This window comes from Rana temporaria, chromosome 6 (assembly GCF_905171775.1).
Source record: "Rana temporaria chromosome 6, aRanTem1.1, whole genome shotgun sequence".
NCBI classification, from domain to species: Eukaryota; Metazoa; Chordata; class Amphibia; order Anura; family Ranidae; genus Rana; species Rana temporaria.
The window spans coordinates 176,881,013-176,906,103 of NC_053494.1; the positions used below are offsets into that span (position 1 = coordinate 176,881,013).

The window sequence follows — 25,091 nt, forward strand, 5'->3', positions numbered from 1 at the left end:
GTAATATAGGTGCTATATAGTACATACTTATAGTAATATAGATAGTATATACTTATAGTAATATAGGTATTATATAGTACATACTTATAGTAATATAAGTAGTATATAGTACATACTTATAGTAATATATGTAGTATATAGTACATACTTATAGTAATATATGTAGTATATAGTACATACTTATAGTAATATAGGTATTATATAGTACATACTTATAGTAATATATGTAGTATATAGTACATACTTATAGTAATATAGGTAGTATATAGTATAAACTTATAGTAATATAGGTGGTATATAGTACATAATTATAATAATATAGGTAGTATATACTTCTAGTAGTATAGGTAGTATATAGTAATATATAGTATATATCCGGTAATTGGCAGTTGTCACTGTGTCCCCTCTCTGGTCCCCTGGACCTGTCCTGTGACCGCTGACAGCTCTGTATGCCAGGAATGCCATGTGCCAGCTGCACACAAGGGGGGGAGGGGAGGGGGGGGCATCCTCTGCTGGGGATGACTCTGGTCCTTTAAGAGCAATAAGAGAGACATGAGCCTCGGATAGAGGCTGCGCTGCTGTGCTGCTCCCCCTCCTCCTCCTCCCATCACATCGTTGCTGTGCCGGAGGCTCCGGAGGTGAGGAGGGGAAGGACAGCGACCCTCACACTCTCTCTCCCTGCTGCGGGGAGGGGGCTGCGATCACCTGAATGATCAGGGAAGGTGCTGCAGGAGGAGCCCCTTTCCCACCACATCCCCGGGCTTCACCATTCTTCTATAGGAGATGATGAGAGCTGAATGAGGAGACCGGAGAAGATCGGGTGGCGGAGGAGCTTCGTGCAAGACTTGGACAACTGAGCGCACTTCACTTCCAATAATAATGCCTGTCAGGAGGGGACATGTGGCCCCTCAGAACACCTTCCTGGGGATCATCATCAGGAAATTCGAAGGACAAAGTAAGACTTCTCCCCTCTGCTCCATGGATAGATAGCACTTCTTCCTTCCTATTGGGTGGTGGGTTGTTGTATGTGTCATCTCCAGTCCGGGTAGTCAATGGATACGTTGTATCAGCCAATGTATCAATTATTGGATCAAGTATTGTATCAGCCAATGTATCAATTATTGGATCAAGTATTGTATCAGCCAATGTATCAATTATTGTATCAAATGTTGTATCAGCCAATGTATCAATTATTGGATCAGTCATTGGATCAGTCATTGGATCAGTCATTGGATCAGTCATTGGATCAGTCATTGGATCAGTCAAGGTATCTGTGGGTACCGGGCTGACATCTATATTGATGGACCCCACAGACAGAATGGTGCTTACAGAACCTAATTTTCAGACTGTCACTCCTTATAAATTAGGGGGCCACATAGTCATGGGTCCAATTCAGGGTCTTAGCCAAAGAGCTACAGATAGTATAAGGCAACCAATCAGGTTTTAGCTCACTGTAGGAAGAGCAACTTACTCAGCCTTTCTATTTGGAGGGGTGCAGCTAATTGAGCATCCCTCTTTTTTGTAGGGGGTGTAATATGCATTCAATGGTCTAATTTGGGGGTCTTAGCCAAAGTTTTTTTTTTATAACTGTTTATATTACATAAATGACAACCAATAAGGTTTTTTTGTTTACTGTAGGAAAGACCAATAACTAAGCAGTTTTTTTTAAGGGGGGGGGGGGGGGGGTTGGCAGGTGTAATATGCATTCAAAGGTCTAATTTGGGGGTCTTAGCTAAAGTTTTTTATATATATATATATATATATATATATATATATATATATATATATATATTAACTGTTTATATTAGATAAATTACAACCAATCAGGTTTTTGTGTTTACTGTAGGAAAGACCAATAACTAAGCAGTTTTTTTTAAGGGGGGGGGGGGGGGTTGGCAGGTGTAATATGCATTCAAGGGTCTAATTTGGGGGTCTTAGCCAAAGTTTATTTTTTATTTTTTTGTAACTGTTTATATTACATAAATAACAACCAATCAGGTTTTTTGTTTACTGTAGGAAAGACCAATAACTAAGCAGTTTTTTAAGGGGGGGGGGGGGGGGTGGTAGGTGTAGTATGCATTCAAGGGTCTAATTTGGGGGTCTTAGCCAAAGGTTTTTTTTTTTTTTTTGTAACTGTTTATATTACATAAATTACAACCAATCAGGTTTTTTTGTTTACTGTAGGAAAGACCAATAACTAAGCAGTTTTTTTGAAGGGGGGGTTGGCAGGTGTAATATGCATTCAAGGGTCTAATTTGGGGGTCTTAGCCAAAGTTTTTTTTTTTATAACTGTTTATATTACATAAATAACAACCAATCAGGTTTTTTGTTTACTGTAGGGAAGACCAATAACTAAGCAGTTTTTTTTGAATGGGGGGGGGGGGGGCAGGTGTAATATGCATTCAAGGGTCTAATTTGGGGGTCTTAGCCAAAGGTTTTTTTTTTTTGTAACTGTTTATATTACATAAATAACAACCAATCCGTTTTTTTGTTTACTGTAGGAAAGACCAATAACTAAGCAGTTTTTTTGAAAGGGGCACCCCTTGATGCATATTGCACCCCCCCCCCTCAAAAAAATGTTAATTGACCACTCCTACAGTAAACAAAAACCTGATTGGTTGCTATGTCTCTAATATTTACTAACTAAAGAGAAAGCAACATAGTGCAACCTTTGGCTAAGACCCTACCTAAATCAAACCCTTGCATACATTTTGAACCCCCCCCCCCCCAAAAAAAAAAAAAAAACTGTTATTGGTTCTTCCTACAGTAAACATAAATTACATAAATTACAACCAATCAGGTTTTTTTGTTTACTGTAGGAAAGACGAAAGCAGTTTTTTTTGCATGCATATTACACCTGCCACCCCCCGGTGGCAGGTGTAATCTGCATTTAAGGGTCTAATTTGGGGGGTCTTAGCCAAAGGTTTTTTTTTTTTTGTAACTGTTTATATTACATAAATTACAACCGATCAGGTTTTTTTGTTTACTGCAGGAAAGACCAATAACTAAGAAGTTTTTTGAAGGGGGGGGGGGGTTGGCAGGTGTAATATACATTCAAGTGTCTAATTTGGGGGTCTTAGCCAAAGGGTTTTTTTTTGTTGTAATTGTTTATATTACATAAATAACAACCAATCAGTTTTTTGGTTTACTGTAGGAAGAACCAATAACTGAGAAGGTTTTTTTTTTTTCTTTTTTTTGGCAGGGGGCTGGGGGTGGGGGTGCAAAATGCTTGCAGGGGTTTGATTTGGAGTTTTAGCCAACAGTTGCACAGGTTGCTTTCTCTGTAGTTAGAAAATATTACAGACATAGCAGCCAATCAGGTTTTAGTTTACTGTAGGAACAGTGGCTCTAATTGATGGGGGAGGGGGGCAAACAGTCCTCCTGGCTTTTTTTGGGGAGGTGACATGCATCCAGGGGTCTAATTTGGGGTCTTAGCCAAATGTTGTACACTTGTTTTTGTTTTTTAACCATTGATATTACATAAATAACACCATTTTTTTGTTTTCTGTAGGAAGAACCAATAACAGTTTTTTTTTTTTTTGGGGGGGGGGGGGGGTTCAAAATGTATGCAAGGGTTTGATTTAGCTAGGGTCTTAGCCAAAGGTTGCACTATGTTGCTTTCTCTTTAGTTAGTAAATATTATAGACATAGCAACCAATCAGGTTTTTGTTTACTGTAGGAGTGGTCAATTAACATTTTCTTTGAGGGGTGGGGGGGTGTAATATGCATCAAGGGGTCTAAATGGGGGTCTTAGGCAAAGGTGGAACACTTTGTGTATTTATTAGCTGGAGATATTACATAAATAACAACCAATCATATTTTAGTTTACTGTAGGAGGAACCAATAACTGTTTTTTTTTGGGGGGGGGGGGTGAAAAATGTATGCAGGGGTTTGATTTGGAGTCTTAGCCAAAGGTTGCACAGGCTCTCTTTAGTTAGTACATATTACAGACATGGGTTTTAGCTTACTAAAGTACTAAAGGAAGAGTGTCTAATTGAATATTATTGGGGTTTTGGGGGGGAGGGGTGTAATATGCATTAAAGGGTCTAATTTGGGGTCTTAGGCAAAGATAACACACTGTGCTTTTTTAGATGTTGATATTACATAAATAGCAGGCAATCAGATTTTAGTTTCCTGTAGAAAGAGCCACTGACTGAGCGTTTTTTTTGGGGGGGGGGGGGCGTGCAAAATGCATGCTGGGGTCTGATTTGGGGTCCTAGCCCAAGATTTCACAAAAAAAAAACACACTAACATCATTATTAGTGGACACAAACATAAAAGAGAACCTGTGTAAATGAACCCCCTTTCAATATATTTTTTTTACATATTTTTTGGGGGAATAATTGGATTTTTTATTTACTTTTTTAAAATTTATTTTACAATTTTTTAAAATTTATTTTACAATGTTATTTTTTTACAGGACAGGGAAGCCGGGAGTGCCACGGGAGGGGGGGGTGGTGCAGCACAGTGACAGGGGAGCACACTGAGGGGGATCAGAAGTAGGCAGAACAGGGAGGGGGTTGGTGCGGGGAAAGCGATTACAGGAACGATACCGTGTCTGTGTCTCTCCCTGCAGCAGCTGAAAGCCATCAGGAGGGAGATAAACTGTCTTTTAGCTGCTGCAGAGAGCTGCACAGGGCATCTTTGAGTAATTGCCCCTTCGCCCGACCACACCGATTCCTCCTGCTTTTAGGGCCCCCCTGCGTGCCCGGGCCCCCTACAGGAGGACTGTTTGTTGCCCCCCCCCCCTTCCCCCATCAGTGGCTTTGAGTGTATGGCTAGCTTTAGATAATGGTTGAACAATTTTCTTCTTCTTTAGCTACTGATATTACAAGCATAGCAACCAGTCAGGTTGTTAGTTTACGTTAGGAAAATTACTGATTGAGTATTATTTTTATTCTTGTTTTTATTATAATTATTCCTTTTTTTTTTGGGTTACTTTGATTTAGCTAGTGCTATTACACACATAGCATCCAATGGGTCTCAGTGTGCCAGGGTGATGTTTATATTTTGTGATGGACCCCAAAGTCAGGTTGGTGCCTACAGAACCCATTTTCAAGACTGCTAACTATAAAAAAAAATAGGGAGCCCCAAAAATATAGTCAGTGTTCCAATTTGGGGTTTTAGGCATAGAATACACTTTGCTTTAAAGTTTAGGTAATTATATTCCATACAAAACATCCAATTGGGTTTTAGTTTTCTGTAGGAAGAGCGACATTTTTATTTGGAGAAGTGGAAAATGCATCCAAGGGTCCAAACTTGAAGCCAGTGGCTGCACATTTTTTATTTATTTTTTGCTTTGGACAGATATTACATACATAGCATTCAATAGGTTTCAGTTTACAGTAGGCAGAGCAATGTCATGATGACTATGCCAAGCTGATCTGTTGGTTTGGTTATGCCCACATAAAAACAAAAGTCATCATGATTTATAGAAGAGCAAAGACTGGTTGTATTTTGTTAGGGTTGTCACTTGTTTGTAAACATTGAGTGCTTTTTGTTAGTTTTGTTACATTTGTTTTTCAATTGGATTATATATAAGGATGTTTCGTTTTCACTAATCTTTATGCAAGTGGATGTGTTATATACTTTAATGTATGTGTGGGCACAATATTTATACGTGAGCTGCATTGCATGCTATTTAGATTTTTACATATAATATTTCTTATTGCACACTGGCAGTTTTAGGACAAGCATGTATATTTTTGGTTTAGTTATGCACTTTGACCTTTTTCATTTCATGATATTATATATATATATATATATATATATATATATATATATATATATATATATATACACACACACACACAGGGCCAGATCCACATAGCGTGGAGCATTGTTCCGTCCGGCGTAGCGTATCTCAGATACACTACGCCGCCGTAACTTACAGCGTATTTTCCGTATCCTCAAAGAATTTGCGCCGTAAGTTACGGCGGCGTAGTGTAACTGTGTCGGCGTAAGGGCGCGCAATTCAAATGGATGAGATGGGGGCGTGTTTTATGTTAATACATCTTGACCGGAGGTAAATTACGTTTTTTCTGAATGGCGCATGCGCCGTCAGTGAGGGTATCCCAGTGCGCATGCTCCAAATTAACCTGCAACAAGCCAATGCTTTCCACGTGAACTTAATTCTACGCAAACGGCGTAAAATTTTCAAAATTTGACGCGTGAACGATGTCCATACTTAACATAGGATACGCCTCATATAGCAGGGGTAACTTTACGCCGGAAAAAGCCTTACAGAAACAACGTAAAAAAATTCGCCGGCCGGACGTACGTTTGTGGATTGGCGTATCTAGCTAATTTGCATACTCAACACGGAAATCGACGGAAGCGCCACCTAGCGGCCAGCGTAAATATGCACCTTAGATCCGACGGCGTACTAAGACGTATGCCCGTCGGATCTAGCCCAGCTTCAGGCGTAATTTGTTTTGTGGATACAAAACAAAGATACGCTGGAGCAAACTAGAAGTTACGCGGTGTATCAATAGATACGCCGTCGTAACTTCTTCGTGGATCTGGTCCACAGTATATATTTGGACTTGAGAAAGGGCATGATTGGTCAAAGTGTTGCATTTGTACAGTAGGTGAAGCCGATTTTGTGTCAATCTCGCTCTCTTTCTCAGCGAGATTGAGCACCTACGAGCCCCATCGCGGGAGCCAGCGCCGAGCTGGCTTGCCGCGATGGAGACAGAGCCGTCATAGAAGCGACGGGAGATCCGACTTGGATTCCCGCCAATTCTACACGTGTGCGGCGTTTGTTATGAATCCTGAGGGGGAAGTCCCCGCCGGATTTTAAATAAAAATCCGGCATGGGTCCCCCCCCTCAGGAGCATACCGGGCCCTTAGGTCTGTTATGGGTTGTAAGGAGAGCCCCCCTACGCCGAAAAAAACGGCGTAGGGGGTCCCCCTACAATCCATACCAGACCCGTATCCAAAGCACGCTACCCGGCCAGCCAGGAAGGGAGTGGGGACGAGCGAGCGCCCCCCCCCCCCCCCCTCCTGAGCCGTACCAGGCTGCATGCCCTCAACATGGGGGGGTTGGGTGCTCTGGGGCAGGGGGGCGCACTGCGGCCCCCCCACCTCAGAGCACCCTGTCCCCATGTTGATGAGGACAGGGCCCCTTCCCGACAACCCTTGCCATTGGTTGTCGGGGTATGCGGGCGGGAGGCTTATCGGAATCTGGGAGCCCCCTTTAATAAGGGGGCCCCAGATACCGGCCCCCCACCCTAAGTGAATGAGTATGGGGTACATCGTACCCCTACCCATTCACCTGCAAGAAAAGTGGTAAAAACACAAATAAACCACACAGTGTATTAAAATATTTTATTTTTCTGCTCCGGAGGCCGCCCCCTGTCTTCTTTATTAGCTCTTTTACCAGGGGGGGCTTCTTCTTTGACGTCTTCGGGTGGGTGGGGGCCGCCGTCTGGTTCTCTTCCACCGCCGGGGGGGTGGCTTTTAAAAAAGCCCCCACCCCCCCGGCGGGTTAACTCCGGCGTCTTCGGCGGGGCTCTTCTTCTTCCGCTATCCCGACGGGTCTTCTCCGCTATCCGGGGGGTCTCGCCGCTCTCCGCTGTTGACTCGTCGCACCCCGGTTCTTCGTCTCGCAGTCCGGTCCCTTCTTCCGTGCTGTACGTCTTCTTCTGTGCTGTGAGTTCTTCTTCCGCGCTGTGACGTCATGTTCTTCACTTCTCTTCTTCTCCCCATGTTGACTCGCCGGTCCTCCTCGCTGAAATGACGGATGCGCGCCTTGCATCGGACCTATATAGGCCTCACAATCCCATCATGCTCTGGTACCTACCCATGTGATACCTACCCACGTGGGTAGGTATCACATGGGTAGGTACAGAGCATGATGGGACTGCGAGGCCTATATAGGTCCGATGCAAGGCGCGCATCCGTCATTTCAGCGAGGAGGACCGGCGAGTCAACATGGGGAGAAGAAGAGAAGTGAAGAACATGACGTCACAGCGCGGAAGAAGAACTCACAGCACAGAAGAAGACGTACAGCACGGAAGAAGGGACCGGACTGCGAGACGAAGAACCGGGGTGCGACGAGTCAACAACGGAGAGCGGCGAAGACAGAAGGAGAACCCCGGAGAGTTGAGAAGACCCGTCGGGATAGCGGAAGAAGAAGAGCCCCGCCGAAGACGCCGGAGGAAACCCGCCGGGGGGGTGGGGGCTTTTTTAAAAGCCATCCCCCCCCGGCGGTGGAAGAGAACCAGACGGCGGCCCCCACCCACCCGAAGACGTCAAAGAAGAAGCCCCCCCTGGTAAAAGAGCTAATAAAGAAGACAGGGGGCGGCCTCCGGAGCAGAAAAATAAAATATTTTAATACACTGTGTGGTTTATTTGTGTTTTTACCACTTTTCTTGCAGGTGAATGGGTAGGGGTACGATGTACCCCATACTCATTCACTTAGGGTGGGGGGCCGGTATCTGGGGGCCCCCTTATTAAAGGGGGCTCCCAGATTCCGATAAGCCTCCCGCCCGCATACCCCGACAACCAACGGCCAGGGTTGTCGGGAAGGGGCCCTGTCCTCATCAACATGGGGACAGGGTGCTCTGAGGTGGGGGGGCCGCAGTGCGCCCCCCTGCCCCAGAGCACCCAACCCCCCCATGTTGAGGGCATGCAGCCTGGTACGGCTCAGGAGGGGGGGGGGGCGCTCGCTCGTCCCCACTCCCTTCCTGGCTGGCCGGGTAGCGTGCTTTGGATACGGGTCTGGTATGGATTGCAGGGGGACCCCCTACGCCGTTTTTTTCGGCGTAGGGGGGCTCTCCTTACAACCCATAACAGACCTAAGGGTCCGGTATGCTCCTGAGGGGGGGACCCATGCCGGATTTTTATTTAAAATCCGGCGGGGACTTCCCCCTCAGGATTCATAACAAACGCCGCACACGTGTAGAATTGGCGGGAATCCAAGTCGGATCTCCCGTCGCTTCTATGACGCGCTTGCTGGGATGTGCTGTCACTATTCCAGTGAGTGTGAGATGCCGGCGAGATCTCGGCACCCTGTCGCCGAGAATCAGCGCGACGCTGTCGTGCTAAAAGCACAATATCACAAACACCTACTGTAAAATGCACCTCTGGTTTACTTCAAGTGGTTCTAAAGCTAAAAATGTTTTTTACATTGATGCATTTCCTGCATTCAGGTAAAAAAATAAATTTTGCCACTTCCTGTGCCCCCACCCTTCAAATACTTTACCTTAGTCCTGCCATTAGCTTCTGCTAAATCACATCCTGTGTGCAGAGAGCGGGGGGCAGGGCTGTACTGCTTGGTGTGTGTCTGTGGACACACACAGCCCAGCTCTGGAATGAGCCCACACATCTGCCCTCCATGGCAAGAGGCTTACTATGGTGGCAGACACAGAAGAGGAGGGACCCCAGAAGAGCAGGTTTGGGGGGCGCTCTGTGCAATACCAGTGCACTGAGCAGGTGTGTTTAACGTTTTAATAAATAAAATAAAGTCTTAAAGTGATTCTAAACGATCACCTTGTAAAACAACCTATTCAGTTTAAAATAAAAAAAATGAAAGGCAAAACATTTTTGTATAGATAAAAAAAAAAAAAAAACATTATAAATACCCTTTTTCTCTTTTTTGTAAGTAATCACATTCCCTCTAATCTCAGAGCTGGGGGGAGGAGAAACAGCAAACCGATCTTCATTGGAGGAGAGTACACTGAGTTCCCAACATAGCTAGAGAACTGACTACGGTGTGCTCTCCTGCTTAGTGTGGTCAATTTTTATTAGGAAAGCAGAGGGACTGGCAGGATCACCAGGGATTTCAAACAAAGGAAGCAATACAAACAGAACAGGATACTTTCTCATACAAGTACAGTAAAACCTTGGATGGTGAACATAATTTGTTCCAGAAACATGCTTGTAATACAAAGCACTTGCATATCAAAGCAAATTTCCCCATAAGAAATAATGGAAACTCAAATGATTAGTTCCACAACCATTTATTTATAGGTCCTTCAGTTTATAGTCCATGTAAGAAGATTATAGCAATGTGACCAGGTTGTGTAACATAAAATGTCCATCCACAAGGGGATTAGAAGCAAAATCCAGCAGGAGTTACAGAGTATAAAAGAGAAAAGAGGCGCCTATAAGTGTAGAAATATGTTTCTAAATGTTATGCCTTCATTAAATGTAACCATATTGCTACACGTAGGCCCCCTTCACATGGTCGGACCGTTCAGATCCGCCTGTCAGTTTTGTTGCCAGACCTGAACAGACCTGAATGCAATCCTATGGAGCGTTGGATGTCAGTGGAGACATGTCTGCTGACATCCGACCCGATCCGCCAAAATCAGACGTATGGCGATACGTCCCCATCCGTCCATGGCGGATTGGATCATGCTGTCCATTTTCATCAGATCTCTCCATAGGAGACAGCGGCGCTGCACAAGCCCCTCCCCACTCAGTGAGCAGAGAGGGACTTGTCATCCGCCGTCTCAGCAGAGAGATCTCCTGCTGAGCTGACGAGAGCTGGCAGACTCTGTAGCAACGGAGTCCACCTCGTGTGAAAGAGGCCTTAGAGGCGCCTATTTTCTGTTTCATACTCAGTTGTGACATGACACTACATGTATATCAAGACATCGCTTGTATATCAAGTCAAAATATTTTTGAAAATGTAGCTTGTCTTGCAAAATGTTCTCAGACCAAGTTACTCTCAAACCAAGGTTTTACTGTACATGGTACAGTGGGTACATATCAGAAATATGAAGTGTTGGGGTAACAAATGCTTTAATTAAACCCCTTATGCATGTTGTATAACCCTGTATGTGTATATACAGTGGGATCGAAAGTTTGGGCACCCCAGGTAAAAATTTGTATTAATGTGCATAACGAAGCCAAGGAAAGATGGAAAAATCTCCAAAAGGCATCAAATTACAGATTAGACATTCTTATAATTTGTCAAAAAAAGTTAGATTTTATTTCCATCATTTACACTTTCAAAATTACAGAAAACAAAAAAATGGTGTCTGCAAAAGTTTGGGCACCCTGCAGAATTTATAGCATGCACTGCCCCCTTTGCAACGCTGAGACCTGCCAGTGCCATGGATTGTTCTCAATCATCGTCTGGGAAGACCAGGTGATGTCAATCTCAAAGGTTTTAAATGCCCAGACTCATCTGACCTTGCCCCAACAATCAGCACCATGGGTTCTTCTAAGCAGTTGTCTAGAAAACTGAAACTGAAAATAGTTGACGCTCACAAAGCTGGAGAAGGCTATAAGAAGATAGCAAAGCGTTTTCAGATGTCAATATCCTCTGTCTGGAATGTAATTAAGAAATGTCAGTCATCAGGAACAGTGGAAGTTAAAGCAAGATCTGGAAGACCAAGAAAAATATCAGACAGAACAGCTCGCATGATTGTGAGAAAAGCAATTCAAAACCCACATTTAACTGCACGATCCCTCCAGAAAGATCTGGCAGACACTGGAGTTGTGGTACACTATTCCACTATAAAGAGATACTTGTACAAATATGGTCTTCATGGAAGAGTCATCAGAAGAAAACCTCTTCTACATCCTCACCACAAAAATCAGCGTTTGAACTTTGCAAATGAACATATAGACAAGCCTGATGCATTTTGGAAACAAGTTCTGTGGACCGATGAGGTTAAAATAGAACTTTTTGTCCGGAATGAGCAAAGGTACGTTTGGAGAAGAAAGGGCACAGAATTTAATGAAAATAACCAACTGTTAAGCATGGGGGTGGATCAATCATGCTTTGGGGTTGTATTGCAGCCAGTGGCACAGGGAACATTTCACGAGTAGAAGGAAAAATGGATTCAATAAAATTTCAGCAAATTTTGGATGGTACCTTGATGCCATTTGTGAAAAAGCTGAATTTAAAGAGAGGATGGCTTCTACAAATGGATAATGATCCTAAACACACCTCAAAATCCACAGGGGATTACATCAAGAGGCGTAAACTGAAGGTTTTGCCATGGCCTTCACAATCTCCTGACCTCAACATAATTGAAAATCTATGGATAGACCTTAAAAGAGCAGTGCGTGACAGACAGCCCAGAAATCTCAAAGAACTGGAAGACTTTTGTAAGGAAGAATGGGCAAAGATACCTCAAACAAGAATTGAAAGACTCTTGGCTGGCTACAAAAAGCGTTTACAAGCTGTGATACTTGCCAAAGGGGGCAGTACAAGATATTAACTCTGCAGGGTGCCCAAACTTTTGCAGACGCCATTTTTTGTTTTCTGTAGCTTTGAAAGTGTAAATGATGGAAATAAAATCTAACTTTTTTTGACATATAAGAATGTCTAATTTGTAATTTGATGCCTTATGGAGATTTTTCCATCTTTTCTTGGCTTCGTTATGCACATTAATACACATTTTTACCTGGGGTGCCCAAACTTTCGATCCCCACTGTATAAACTATTACAAGTATTTATATAGTGGCAACAATTTACGCAGTCTCAGAGGTTTACAATCTAAGGTCCCTATCTCACATTCATGCATACACATAGCGGAGCCAATTAACCTACCATATAGGTACTGTATATAATATATATATGTCATTAATTACCCATAGCAGTTGTGCGGTTGTCGTTCACATTTCACATACAATACATGCTTTCATATGGGGAAGACTGTACACGTGAAAGGTGCATATGTTCTGCATAGGTGTGCGCACAGGGTGTGCCAGGTGTGCCCAGGCACACCCTAATCACCCTGTGCAGCACAGATTGCCCCTACTGCTCTAGCTCTCCCTTCCTTCCCCCCCGCCCCCCGCAACACTTTCGGCTTCCCTCCTCTCCTCTTGCTGCAAGGAAGTTTTAGGATGAGTGGGGGAAGGGGCCAGTAAATATGTAATTTACAGATTCCTTCCCTTTCTGAATGAACATCGTGAGTGATCAGTAGTGTGTGTTTGAGCTTTGGGGTGCACATCCTAATGCAATAGGCTGCACACACCTGTGATGTTCTGTATGTGAGCACATTTCTTTTTTTGCAACCCCAAATCTCATGGCTGAGCAGCAAACGTGAATTCTTAATTGCACATACAGCTCAAGTTCACTTTGAAGCCTGCGCCTAACTGGCACAAACACACAGCAGGTTCATGAATGGGTGAGCAAGGTGCTGTGAGCACTCCAGTTACAAGGTGCGATTCGGCAGGAGTTACAACCTAACATTGCAATGCCTGCTGCAGTTTTTTTTTTTGATGAGTTATGTAACGAAGCACTACTGAGAGCTGGGGAATTGTGCGGCGTATGAAAAGATAGAGAGAGATCCGTGTTTCAGTTTCATCAAGCAAATCGCCATTGTAATAGCGTCTCTGCCATTGCTTTATTTTAACCCCTTGGCAGACATAGACATAGGTCACCTTAAAACGTAGTAGTAAAATAAGAGGTCTGTCTTTTGAGCTACAAAAGGCTTTTTAGTTTACATTTGCTATTCCTTTTAGAGAGGTTTGCAATGATCCTTGCATGTGAGTCAGACTTAATAGAGCTTATTTAAGGCACAGAGCAACATTCAGTGAACCATAGTACCAAGTCAGCGATCATCTTCCACTGTTTTAGCAACAGAAGGCTAATAAAAGGCAACGTTGGACTGATATGTATGAATTGTGGTTATTATTTGTTTTATATCATTTTTATATATTTATTAATTATACATATATCTTTTTTTTTTTTTTTTTCTGTCGATTTAATTTTAAAATAGCAATACTAAAAGTATGAAATTAATTAGATAGTGTCACGTTGTGATGAAATTTCAGACAGTGGAACCCCCTCTCATTAAACTAAGACAAATTAGATTATACTTGTGTTCTGGTCTAAATAATTAACTAAGTATGTATGTCATAACTGATACTGTAGGTTAACCTTACATAGCACTGTTACTGGATGGGTATACCTAATGGACGTGTAAATGACACGGGCAATTGTAACACTAGCATCTTAGTTTCTTGACCGTTTTGTAGCTTACTTAAAATTTTAAAGAACTTTAACTACTGTTCTATGAACTTATGTTATTTACCTAATCACCCAATAAATTCACATACATTTTTGAGTAATGTAGTGATGTATGCATTATAGGTTAAGCATGGGTGCTCCACCTGTGGGTCCTCCAGCTGTTGCAGAACTACAGGTCTCATGAGGCATTGCAAGGCTGACAGGTACAAGTAGGGTTGCCACCTTTTCTTCAAGTCGAACTCAAACACTTTAGCAGCGCATGGCAATATATTTTTATAGTATAAACTATACATATATTTTGCTATTAGTTTCAATAATGTTTATTAAAGTCTTTCAACAGACAATACAAAAGTATCTCAGCGTATTTTGTACAGTATTTAAAGTATTCAAGGACCCGTACATCGATCAAGTAGTGTAACATAGGTCACACCTGCATTGTCAACATTATCAAATAAGCCTTTAAGGCATTGATGGGGAACCTTGGCACCCCCCCAGATGTTTTGGAACTACATTTCCCATGATGCTTATGCACTGTGCAATGCAGTTGAGCATCATGGGAAATGTAGTTCCAAAACATCTGGGGTGCCAAGGTTCCCCATCACTGCTTTAAGGTGTAAACCAAACAGCAACAAAATTGTAATAAACAAAGCCTCGGTCTCCCACATCAGGGACCTCAAGCTCATCATATGTTTTGTGCTTACCCGGTGGACCACCCAATGGGAAACCCCCCCTCCCCACTCTCAGGGGGCCAGCTAACCCCCCATGGGGGCAGACCCCCAACGGGCCAAAGTATCCATGGTCCCCGAAATGTAAGCCCATAAATCCACTGATACTGTCACCTCAAAATAAAAACCAGTACTTGAGAACTTTAAAGTCGGGGTTCTGTGGGAAATCGTTTTTTTTTTTTTTTAAAACATGTGCATCTACTGCTTTTATGATTGGTACTCACTTGTCTGAAATTTATATGCATCCGCAATTACATTCGGGCAAAATAAAGATTTATAAAATTTCCTGCAGTAAGATTCCATCTTGCTTGTGGGCATTGTGAAGTCCACAAGCAAATACTTCCGGGAATCGTGAATGCTGATATCCTCGTCCTTGTCACGTGACCTGCTTCAAGAGTCACGTGACGTTTAAAATCACACGAGATTTCGTCTTTATGAGCAATTACTAGTCTCCAGGAAAACAAAGTTGTGCTTCCAGGAGACATAGCGAAAGACTCCCAGCAAACACTCGGGCACTCAGAAAGAGAAGTGACACGCCCACTCCCGCAGGAGACAAACCTGGAAGTGTCTGTATTTAAAAAGACATTAAAGGTATTTAAATGGTTTAAAAAATTTTGGATAGCGAACTGTCGATCTACATAATAAGATGTTATGGATAAGCTATACTTTATATTTAGGGTGAACCTCCGCTTTAAGAAGAAAGAAAGAAAAGATAGGGGGGTGAAGTAAAGCTGGGAGGGGAGAGTTGGGGAGGGGGAGATATGGGGGAGCTACTGTCCAGCACCCAGAATCCCATTAAATAAAACTATACCTACGTTGCCAGCGTCCTGGGGTCATTAGTGAGATATCCAAGCAATGGATACCAGACTTTATGGAATAACTTTATTTTGTCCTGGACTAGTGCCGTCAATCTTTCATTCAACATCAGTCAAGACAATTTACTTTTAAGTTGGTCAAATGGAAGGGTAGCGGATCTCCAATTCCTGGCTATAGTAATTTTTGCCGATATGAAAATTAAAGTAAGTATCCGCCTTTAGGCCTTAGAGGCTTCCTCCACCCTGTCACCCAGGAGAGCTTGTTTTGCTGATTTAATCAAATTCAACTGGGTAAGGGTGTAAATAAAATTGTATACCCTGATCCAGAATCTTGTGACCTTAGGGCAAGTCCACCAAATGTGGTAGGTGGTTCCAACCTGGTTACATCCTCTAAAACATTTGGATGTAGCTCCATGCACAAAGGTGGCCAGTCTAGCCGGAACCATATACCATCTCAATAAAACCTTATAATTAGCCTCTATTATCAAGGTATTGATGAGTGAAGTGGTCTCCAATATCGTATGCCACTTCTCCAGGTCAAGGGTTTCTTGAAAATCCTCTTCCCATTGGAGCATATAGTTCAATTTAGTCGATGCACTCATCAACATGGTATATATATATAGCAGATATATGGCCCCTGGTTTTATCGTAATGATTGCAGAAGTACTCCATGGGGGTAAATGTCGCTAGGTCACTCTTACGGGCTAAGGTTTGCACATAATGATGTATTTGAGTATATCTATAACATTCCACTAATGGCATTTGATATTTTTCCTTCGTGAATTGCTCGGATAGCATACCGTTACTATTGCAAAGGTCGGCTATACGTAGTAGGCCCTTGTTGGTCCACCATTCGAAAGTGTGAGGAACGAGGCCCGGGGTGAAAGCACTATTCTTTAATAGGGGTGCCAATGGAGTGTGGGGTGATTTGAATTTCTGGGTTCTGGAAAGCCTGTCCCAAATCTCTAGCAAGAAGGATAACGATGGGCATAAAATAATTGGCCTATCTTTAGGCGGAAGCCACATAATGTGGGATATTTGATTTGGGCGACAGGAATAGGATTCCATGGTCATCCATATTGCTTGTGGTTGCTTAGAGTGAAACCTAGAGAGTTGGGCCACCTGGGTCGCATTAAAGTATTTCTGCAGGTCAGGCAGACCTAGTCCCCCTTTCCGTATACAATGTGCCTTTGTTCACCCTAGGCCTCTTATCCCCCCAGATGAAATATTTTGCTATTAAATAACATTTCTAATTATATGAAGTTAAAAAAGAGTCCCCCTTTATATCAGAGTGCACAGAGTTTCCCCTTTTACATCTGAACTCGCAGAGTTCCCTTTCACTGTAAGGGGGAACTCTGCAGACTCTGATGTAAGGGAGAACACTGGGGCCTCAAGCATAAGAGATGCTCTGAGAATCCAGATTGAAGGGGGAACACTGATAACGCTGATGTACAGAGAAGACTCCTGATGTAAGGAGGACCGCTGTGGCTTCTGGTGTAAAGGGGAACTCTGATGTAAGGGGTGCTCTGAGAACCCTGATTTACCTTAGTGTACTTACTCAGAGGCAGGAGAGAGAAGGGGGGAGACTTCAGTCACAGACAGGGATGGATGGTGAGTTCGCTCACCCCTTGGCAGTCAGCACCTCTCATCCAGATCTATCCGAGGCTGCTGGACTTCAACTTTCCGGCCCCAACTATCCTTTTCTGAGGAACAGCCCCATGGATTGGAGTGTGGACAGACACAGAGGGGTAGGGGTGTTTGGGGGGGGGGGGTTGTTAGTGCTGGCTTTGGGCAGTGTGAAAGAGTGTAACAGACACTCTCATCTCAGACAACTGCAGCCAGCTACCCTGCTGGGAAGCCATAGTCCAGTCTAAATAATGTGTACGGGTTTCAGGCAGTCTGAAACCCGGAACTATGATTCCAAACCCAAACTGTCCGGGTGATTCCTGGACAGGTGTCAACCCTAGGTACAAGCATGACTCCAAAGGGCAGAGGCATGATGGGGCTTGTAGTTTTGCAACAGCTGGTGGACCACAGGTTGAGCACCCATGGTTTAAGGCAGGGATATGCAATTAGGGGATCTCCAGCTGTTACAGAACTACAAGTTCCATGAGGCATAGCAAGACTCGGACAGCCACAGGCATGACACCCAGAGGCAGAGGCATGATGGGACTTGCAACAGCTGGAGGTCCGCTAATTGCATATCCCTGGTTTAAGTTATAGGGTTGCCTTCCAGAGAATTAATGAAGCTGTGGAAAATTGATTTGATTAGCAACTCAGGTATTATATACAAGGAGTATGTGAACATAAAATAATAATTTAATAAGAAGTACTATTTTAACTAAATTCTTGTCTTAGTTTTGGCACCCTAAACGTCCCATATACATTAGGAGATTGTTAACATATTGTTCTCTTACTAAGTACTACTAAAATGCTGATTATTACATCAACCACAAAAAGGTATCCGAACCCAATGAAGATCCTTCGAAAAATACTTTTATTTGTAGCATTTCATCATGTTTTGTATATGAAGGGATGTTGCCATTATGTTAAAGCAGGAACATACAATAACAGTAACATCAACAATGCAATGGGCTGCCATGATATTCATTGTGAACCCTTATGCATAATCAGTGCATATTTTACTGACAGCTTTACTAAAAGGAAATTTAATTATTATGGGGTCTAACCAATGGTAACTGGGGTGTGTGAAAGATTTGGGGGTAACCCACCTGTATGAAAATGTTTGCTTTTAGAGCCAACATTTGTTTAAAGTCAATATGTCCTGACTTCATATGTAAAAGTGGTTGTAAACCTCAGACATTAAGTATGAACAAAGCATATCCTTCTATAGCATGTACTTGTCTCAACCCAGAGCACTAACTGTCATTTGTATCTGGTGCTCATTTCCTCTGCTATCAGCATGAGTTACTTCTGACAAGTTTTCCTGACAGTAAGAAAAAAAAAAAGCTGACAGGGGAGGAACCTCCAGCTGATGGACAGCTCCAGCTCTGTTGCTGTGTAAAGGAGGGTGTGGCTCTTCCCTCCAATCACCTCTCAGAGCACTCCTTACTGAGCTCTGCAGAGTGTAATTTCAGCTCTCCGCCTCTTTTTTTTTTCTGACAGCTCAGACAGGCTTTATAAATGTTGCACTTTGGATGTATGTAAAAAAGAGAAGACTGCAGATAAACAAGTACAACATACATAGGAGGGGTTGTTTTATCTTTGTGTATCACCTGAGGATAGTCACTTCATTGGATATATGTAAGGGTTTACAACCACTTTTATCTCAAACCCAGAAGGGTTTGTACACATAGATGTCCTCCAGAACTCTTAAAGCGGGAGTTCACCCATTTCTTAAATTGTTTTTTTCCTCCCCTTAGATTCCTGCTCGTTCGGTCTAGGGGAATCGGCTATTTGTATTAAAATATGAGCAGTACTTACCCGTTTTCGAGCTGCATCTTCTTCCGTCGCTTCCGGGTATGGGTCTTCGGGAGCGGGCGTTCCTTCTTGATTGACAGTCTTCCGAGAGGCTTCCGACGGTCGCATCCATCGCGTCACTCGTAGCCGAAAGAAGCCGAACGTCGGTGCGGCTCTATACTGCGCCTGCTCACCGACGTTCGGCTTCTTTCGGAAAATAGTGACGCGATGGATGCGACCGTCGGAAGCCTCTCGGAAGACTGTCAATCAAAATAGGAACGCCCAGTCCCGCAGCCCATACCCGGAAGCGGCGGAGAGGATGCATCTCGTAAACGGGTAAATACTGCACATATTTTAAAACAAATAGCCGATTCCCCTAGAGAAAACGAGCAGGAATCTAAGGGGAAAAAGTGCCCTCTAAGGGTGAACCCCCGCTTTAAAGCCTCAGAATATCTATTATGTATATCCCACCTTGACCTAGGAGGTTGGTGCTTTGACCTACCTCTACCTTCCTGTTTTTCAGCAGTGTGATGAGTAACTTTACAGAACATTAAGGAAGGGTTGAAGGGTGCTCACCAAAGAGACATCTTCCTAACTGATATCAGTATTTGCATAATAGAGATCCAGAGGTTCAGAGGTTTGAGGTTCCGGAGGTGCTCAAGAATCATCTGTAGATGTGTACAGGAACCTTGACGTAGCTGTGTTTTATTAATAATGTCAGCTTTACATGTATGAAGTCCTAACAAGTTTACTTTAAATAAAGAGAACCAATTTAGTTTAAATTTTACATTTAAACTACGGTACTTCAGGAACATTGGCTACCTGGATTAACTGCTGAGTGGTTTAAAACTTCCACCCAACATTCCTGTTGTGTAGTTTGTTGCAGTATTCACTAATACAGGTGGATATCACTATCCTTATCTTCTGAGTATCCCTGAACAACTAGCCTGCAGTGCAATCCAGGAGTTTACTGGTACTAAACGTCACCCTCTTCTCAGAGGCCATGACTACTGACTTCCAATGATCTATAGCCTGGTACACACTTTACAATTTTTCTCATTCAACCCAGCGGGCTTTTAACAAAAAAAAACTAAAGAGCTCACGAGTGACTGTATTGACTAAACAATGTTATACGGCAGTCTCCCCGCTGGGTTACTGTGTTCCGACAGGGGGACCCCCTGCCAGAACACTCTGGTCAGATCTCAGTCATTGGCTTCCAGTGCTAATCGGATGCTGGTTTTTGCTAGAAACCAGCCATTACACATGCCGAATGTTGGCTGACTTCTGTTGAAGTGACCAATATTGGGTGATATTCTGCCCATGTGTACTAGGCATTAAACCAGTGCAGGCACAGAGAAATGATTCAGTTAAAGTGCATATTAGGAAGAATTCCAGCCCTACAAGAAAAAAAAAAAAGATTGTGTGTATGTGTATATATATATATATATATATATATATATATATATATATATATATATATATATTATAATTTATTTTAGTGATTCAATTCAAAAAGTGAAACTCATATATTTTTTGTAGGTGTGTTACACACACAGAGTGATATGTTTCAAGCATTTCGTTCTTTTAATTTTGATGATGTCTTGCGGCTAGTGAAAACCCAAAATCCAGTATCAGAAAATTTGAATATCACATAAGACCAATAAAAAAAGGATTTTTAATATAGAAATGTTGGCTTACTGAAAAGTATGTCCAGTATAGTAAGTAGAGGTCGACCAATATGGGTTTTTCTCTGGCCGATGCCGATATTTAGAAATCTGAGGGCCGATATTTGATGCCGATTTTTGCAGATTTTTAGGGCGATTTTTATTTTTTCTTGGCAGGTGGCACTGGTTGGTACTGATTGGAACTGGCAGGTGGCACAGATTGGCAGCTGGCACTGGTTGGCACTGATTGGCACTGGCAAGTGGCACTGACAGTTGGCACTGGCAGGTGGCACTGACACTGGCAGATGACACTGGTTGGCAGTGATTGCCACTGGCAGTTGCGCAGGTGGCTCTGGCAATTGGCACTGGTAGATGTTACTGGTTGGCACTGGTAGATGACACTGGTTGGCAATGGCTGGTGGCACTGGATGGCATTGGCAGGTGGCACTTACAGGTTTCACACTGAGCCGATATAGTGTAACTGTGAAACTGGCATATGTAACTGAATGCAGAAAGACACAAGCTGTCAAAATTCTGTGGTGAGGTCGGGGGTGGGTGGGTATCTAACACCAGCCAATGATTGGGCTGCTTAAGAAATGGGGCGGGGCCCACATACACGTAGTGGCCCGCCCAGATCTCCTCCTATTGGCTTGTGTTTGATAGCTGCTGGGCTCGCCCACCCCGGGTCCCACCCACCCCCGACATCAACGCTGAATTTTGACAGCTCCTCTCTCTGCTTTCAGTTATATATGTCACACACTTAGTAGCTCTGTCAAGAACCGCTCTGCCAATGGAGTGTAGGGAAGGGAGGAGCAACACTTGTGGGTCGACGGGGCACGTGCGGTCACTGTTATCAGCCAAATTTACATAATAATCGGGCAATGCCGATTTCTTAAAAAAGGCCAAATATCAGCCGATATATCGGTCGACCTCTAATAGTAATCACTCAATAAATGATCAGGGCTCCTTTTGCATGAACTACTGCATCAATGCGGCGTGGCATGGATCAATCAGCCTGTGGCACTGCTGAGGTGTTATGGAAGCCCAGGTTTCTTTGCGCCCTTCAGCTCATCTGTATTTTTTAGGTCTGGTGCCTCTCATCTTCCTGTTGACAATACCCCACAGATTCTCTATGGAGTTTAGGTCAGGTGAGTTTGCTGACAAATCAAGCACAGTGATACCATAATTATTAAGCCAGGCAGTGATACTTTTGGCAGTTTGGGCAGGTCTGTCGGGTTCGGGCTCTTCTCCGAACATGCCCAAGCGCTTCAAAGGAGTATTGCGTGTCCATCGCCTCTAGCCCTCCCCTATCCAAGGATACCATATGGGAAGGTGAGAGGAGTGGCGGCAGGGATCAGCACCACTGCACCTTCCCTGCGCCACTCTGCATTAAAAACATTTGTACACTCTAGCCCTCATGACACCACAGTACCATTCCTTCTGGCCTCCCAATACCATACCCTCCTGACACCCCAGCCCTCCTACTCCCCCCCCCCTATACCATACCCTCCTGCCACCCCAGCCCTCCTGATCCCCCCCCCAATACCATATCATCCTGATACCCCATACCTCCTGATTCCCCCCCCCATACCATACCCTCCTGTCCCCTTAGTGCCATGCCCTCTTGAGACCCCAGCTCTCCTGATCCTCCTGTACTGTGCCCTCCATATCTCCCAGTACCATACTTTCCTGGCTCCCCTGCACTGTGCCCACCTCACCCTCCGTACCTTGCCCTCCTGACCTCCTTGTACCATGCCCTCCCGACCCCTACTATATATACTACTGACCTCTGTCTTCCACCCTAAATGCTACCGACCTCTGTACTCCGGCCTACATGCTACCGACCACTGTATGCCAGCCTACCTGCTATTGACCTCTGTATATCGGCCTATCTGCTTCTAACTTCTCAATGCCGCCCTACCTGCTACCGACCTCTATACGCCTCCCTACCTGCTACCAACTTCTGTATGTCGGCCTACCTGCTACTGACCTCCGTATACCGGCCTACCTGCCACCGACCTTTGTACGTCTGTCTTCCTTGCTACTGACCTCTGTACGCCGCCCTACATATTACCGACCTATGTACGCTGGCCTACCTGCTACAAACCTCTGTACGCCACCCTACATATTACTGAACTCTGTACCAGATGTTCTGCTTTCATGATGAACTCTGGCATGAGACTTGTGGGGGTAACCAATTGCTCCCCAGATATGACAATATTGTGAATGAAAGTAAATGCAGAGTTTCTCACTGAAGCTAACTTTTAAGGTAGACAAAGTTTATATTTTTACAGTGACATTTGTTTTAGTAGATTTTTCTAATGCTGCCTTTACTCTTTATTGTGGGCTTGCTAGTTATCGTGATCAAAGATCACTGCTGTACCCGGTGATCTTCGATCTCTTCATTGTTGTCCGGTAGATCGCCATCTCTCAAAGGTTTTCCTACCCTTTCACTAGAGACAATTTAGACAGGATCCAATTAACCTACCAGCATGTCTTTGCAATGTGGAAGGAAACCCACTCAGGAACAGGGAGAACATGCAAACTCCAGGCATGTAGTGTAATGGTTGTGATTCGAACCGGCGACTATAGTGTTGCTAGGCGGATGTGCTAACTACTGTAATATACTGTGTATATTTGTATATGACTTGCTACACTTTATTGCTTTTAGGCATTTACGCACCTGGATTGGTAGAAATACGTATGAGGCCCCGTACACACGACCGAGTTTCTCGGCAGAATTCAGCCAGAAACTCGATCGGAGCCGTATTCTGTCGAGAAACCCGGTCGTGTGTACACTTTCGGCCGAGGAAACCGACGAGGATCTCATCGGGCCAAATAGAGAACATGTTCTCTATTTCCTTGTTAGTCAACGGGGAAACTTGGCTCGCCGAGATCCTCGGCGGCTTCACAAGGAACTCAACGAGCAAAACGATGTGTTTTGCCCGTCGAGTTTCTCGGACGTGTGTACGGGGCCTGAGACCATTACCTTGTGAAAACATTCGTTGCCTGGCAGTCCCTGAACATAGAAGACTGACAGCAGAAAAAAAAAGAAAAACAGTGATTCATCGAATATGCCTTTCTTTTTTTTTTTTTTTTACTGTACATACAGAGGCACTGACCTAGAACAAGCATGCAGCAAGTGCACTCTGGATCACTTGTTTCAGGTCAGTGACTTCATGAAGACATTCCATCAGCCAGACAACAAGCATTTTTAGAAGATGAAATCAGCAACAGCAGCCTGCATCTTTCACTCTGCAAAGGTTTCCTCCCTGTGTAATCCAAATACGATTTTTATATATATATATATTTTTTGGAATACATGGAAAGCCTATCAGCATCAGAAAAGTCTATCAGTATTGCTGAAATATTCAAATCAACAGTATACAAGTATTTTATTTTATCTGTCGATGTTGAGTTCTTTTTTTTTTTTCATTTGATGACTAACATTCAGTGTTCTTTATATAGCGCTGGGGGGGGGGGGGGGGCACTGAGTACTAGAGGGAAATTCACATGCAATGCTCCTGCCGATAACACTGTCCTGGAAACAGATGATAACAACTTGAGTGTTGTAAAGTCTGTAAGTCACAGCTTTTCGCAGAGATTGCGTTCAGATGTTTGTTTAAAGGGTCCAAGCACCGTGGGAACCAGAATATATAATAAACCCCTTCTATAGGAACATTTTATCACGCTTTACATACAGTATATTTACAGTATCTGAATGCGGGAGTCGAAGTGTCAGAATACTATAGCCAGCATATCTAGGTAGATTTGGGTAGAGCTGCTGGTAGGAGATTTAAGGAGTTTAAGGAGTTTCCCATAAATGTATGTTTATAATTTACTGCATACGTACTTTTTTTTTTTATCATTTTTATTAGCAAATAAATGTATGGTATTAGCTATGGTGGCAGCCATATTGGTGTTCAGGTATGTAAATGTGTCAAAGATATCACTGAAAGATCTGTCAGACCAAAAATCCTGCCATAAATATGTATGCATGGATCAGCTGGATATGGGTGCTTATACCTGTGAAGGAGGCAGCAGAGCAGAAAGCAGAAACCCTTGGGGCCAGTTTATTTGAAAGAGGAGGGGCTGCGAATATTTGTAAAATATATACGATGTGACCCTCATCCTTAAAGCCTCGTACACACGATCAGTCCATCCGATGAGAACGGTCTGAAAGACCATTCTCATCGGTTAACCGATGAAGCTGACTGATGGTCCGTCGTGCGTAAAAAAACGATCGCGTCAGGACGCGGTGACGTAAAACAATGCTCAATGCTTCCAAGCATGCGTAGATTTGATTCTGAGCATGCATGGGTTTTTAACCAATGCTTTTGCATACTAACGATCGGTTTTGGCCTATCGGTTAGGCGTCCATCGGTTCAATTTTAAAGCAAGTTCTCATTTTTTTGACCAAAGGTTAAATAACCTATGGGGCCCACACACGATCGGTTTGGACTGATGAAAACGGTCCTTCAGACCGTTGTCCTCTGGCGATCCTATCGTGTGTACGAGGCCTAAGAGT

At 43.6% G+C, this 25,091-nt stretch overlaps 1 protein-coding gene across 1 annotated transcript in view; it reads left to right on the forward strand.

Annotated features, from left to right (window-relative positions):
- Nucleotides 1-596: 596 nt before the first annotated feature.
- KCNH7 (potassium voltage-gated channel subfamily H member 7) overlaps nt 597-25,091 on the forward strand; it is a 572,057-nt gene continuing 547,562 nt past the window's right edge. The window contains exon 1 of the mRNA XM_040357854.1: nt 597-955. Coding sequence (XP_040213788.1) covers nt 880-955 — 76 coding nt within the window. The 5' untranslated portion in view covers nt 597-879. The remainder of the gene's footprint in view (nt 956-25,091) is intronic.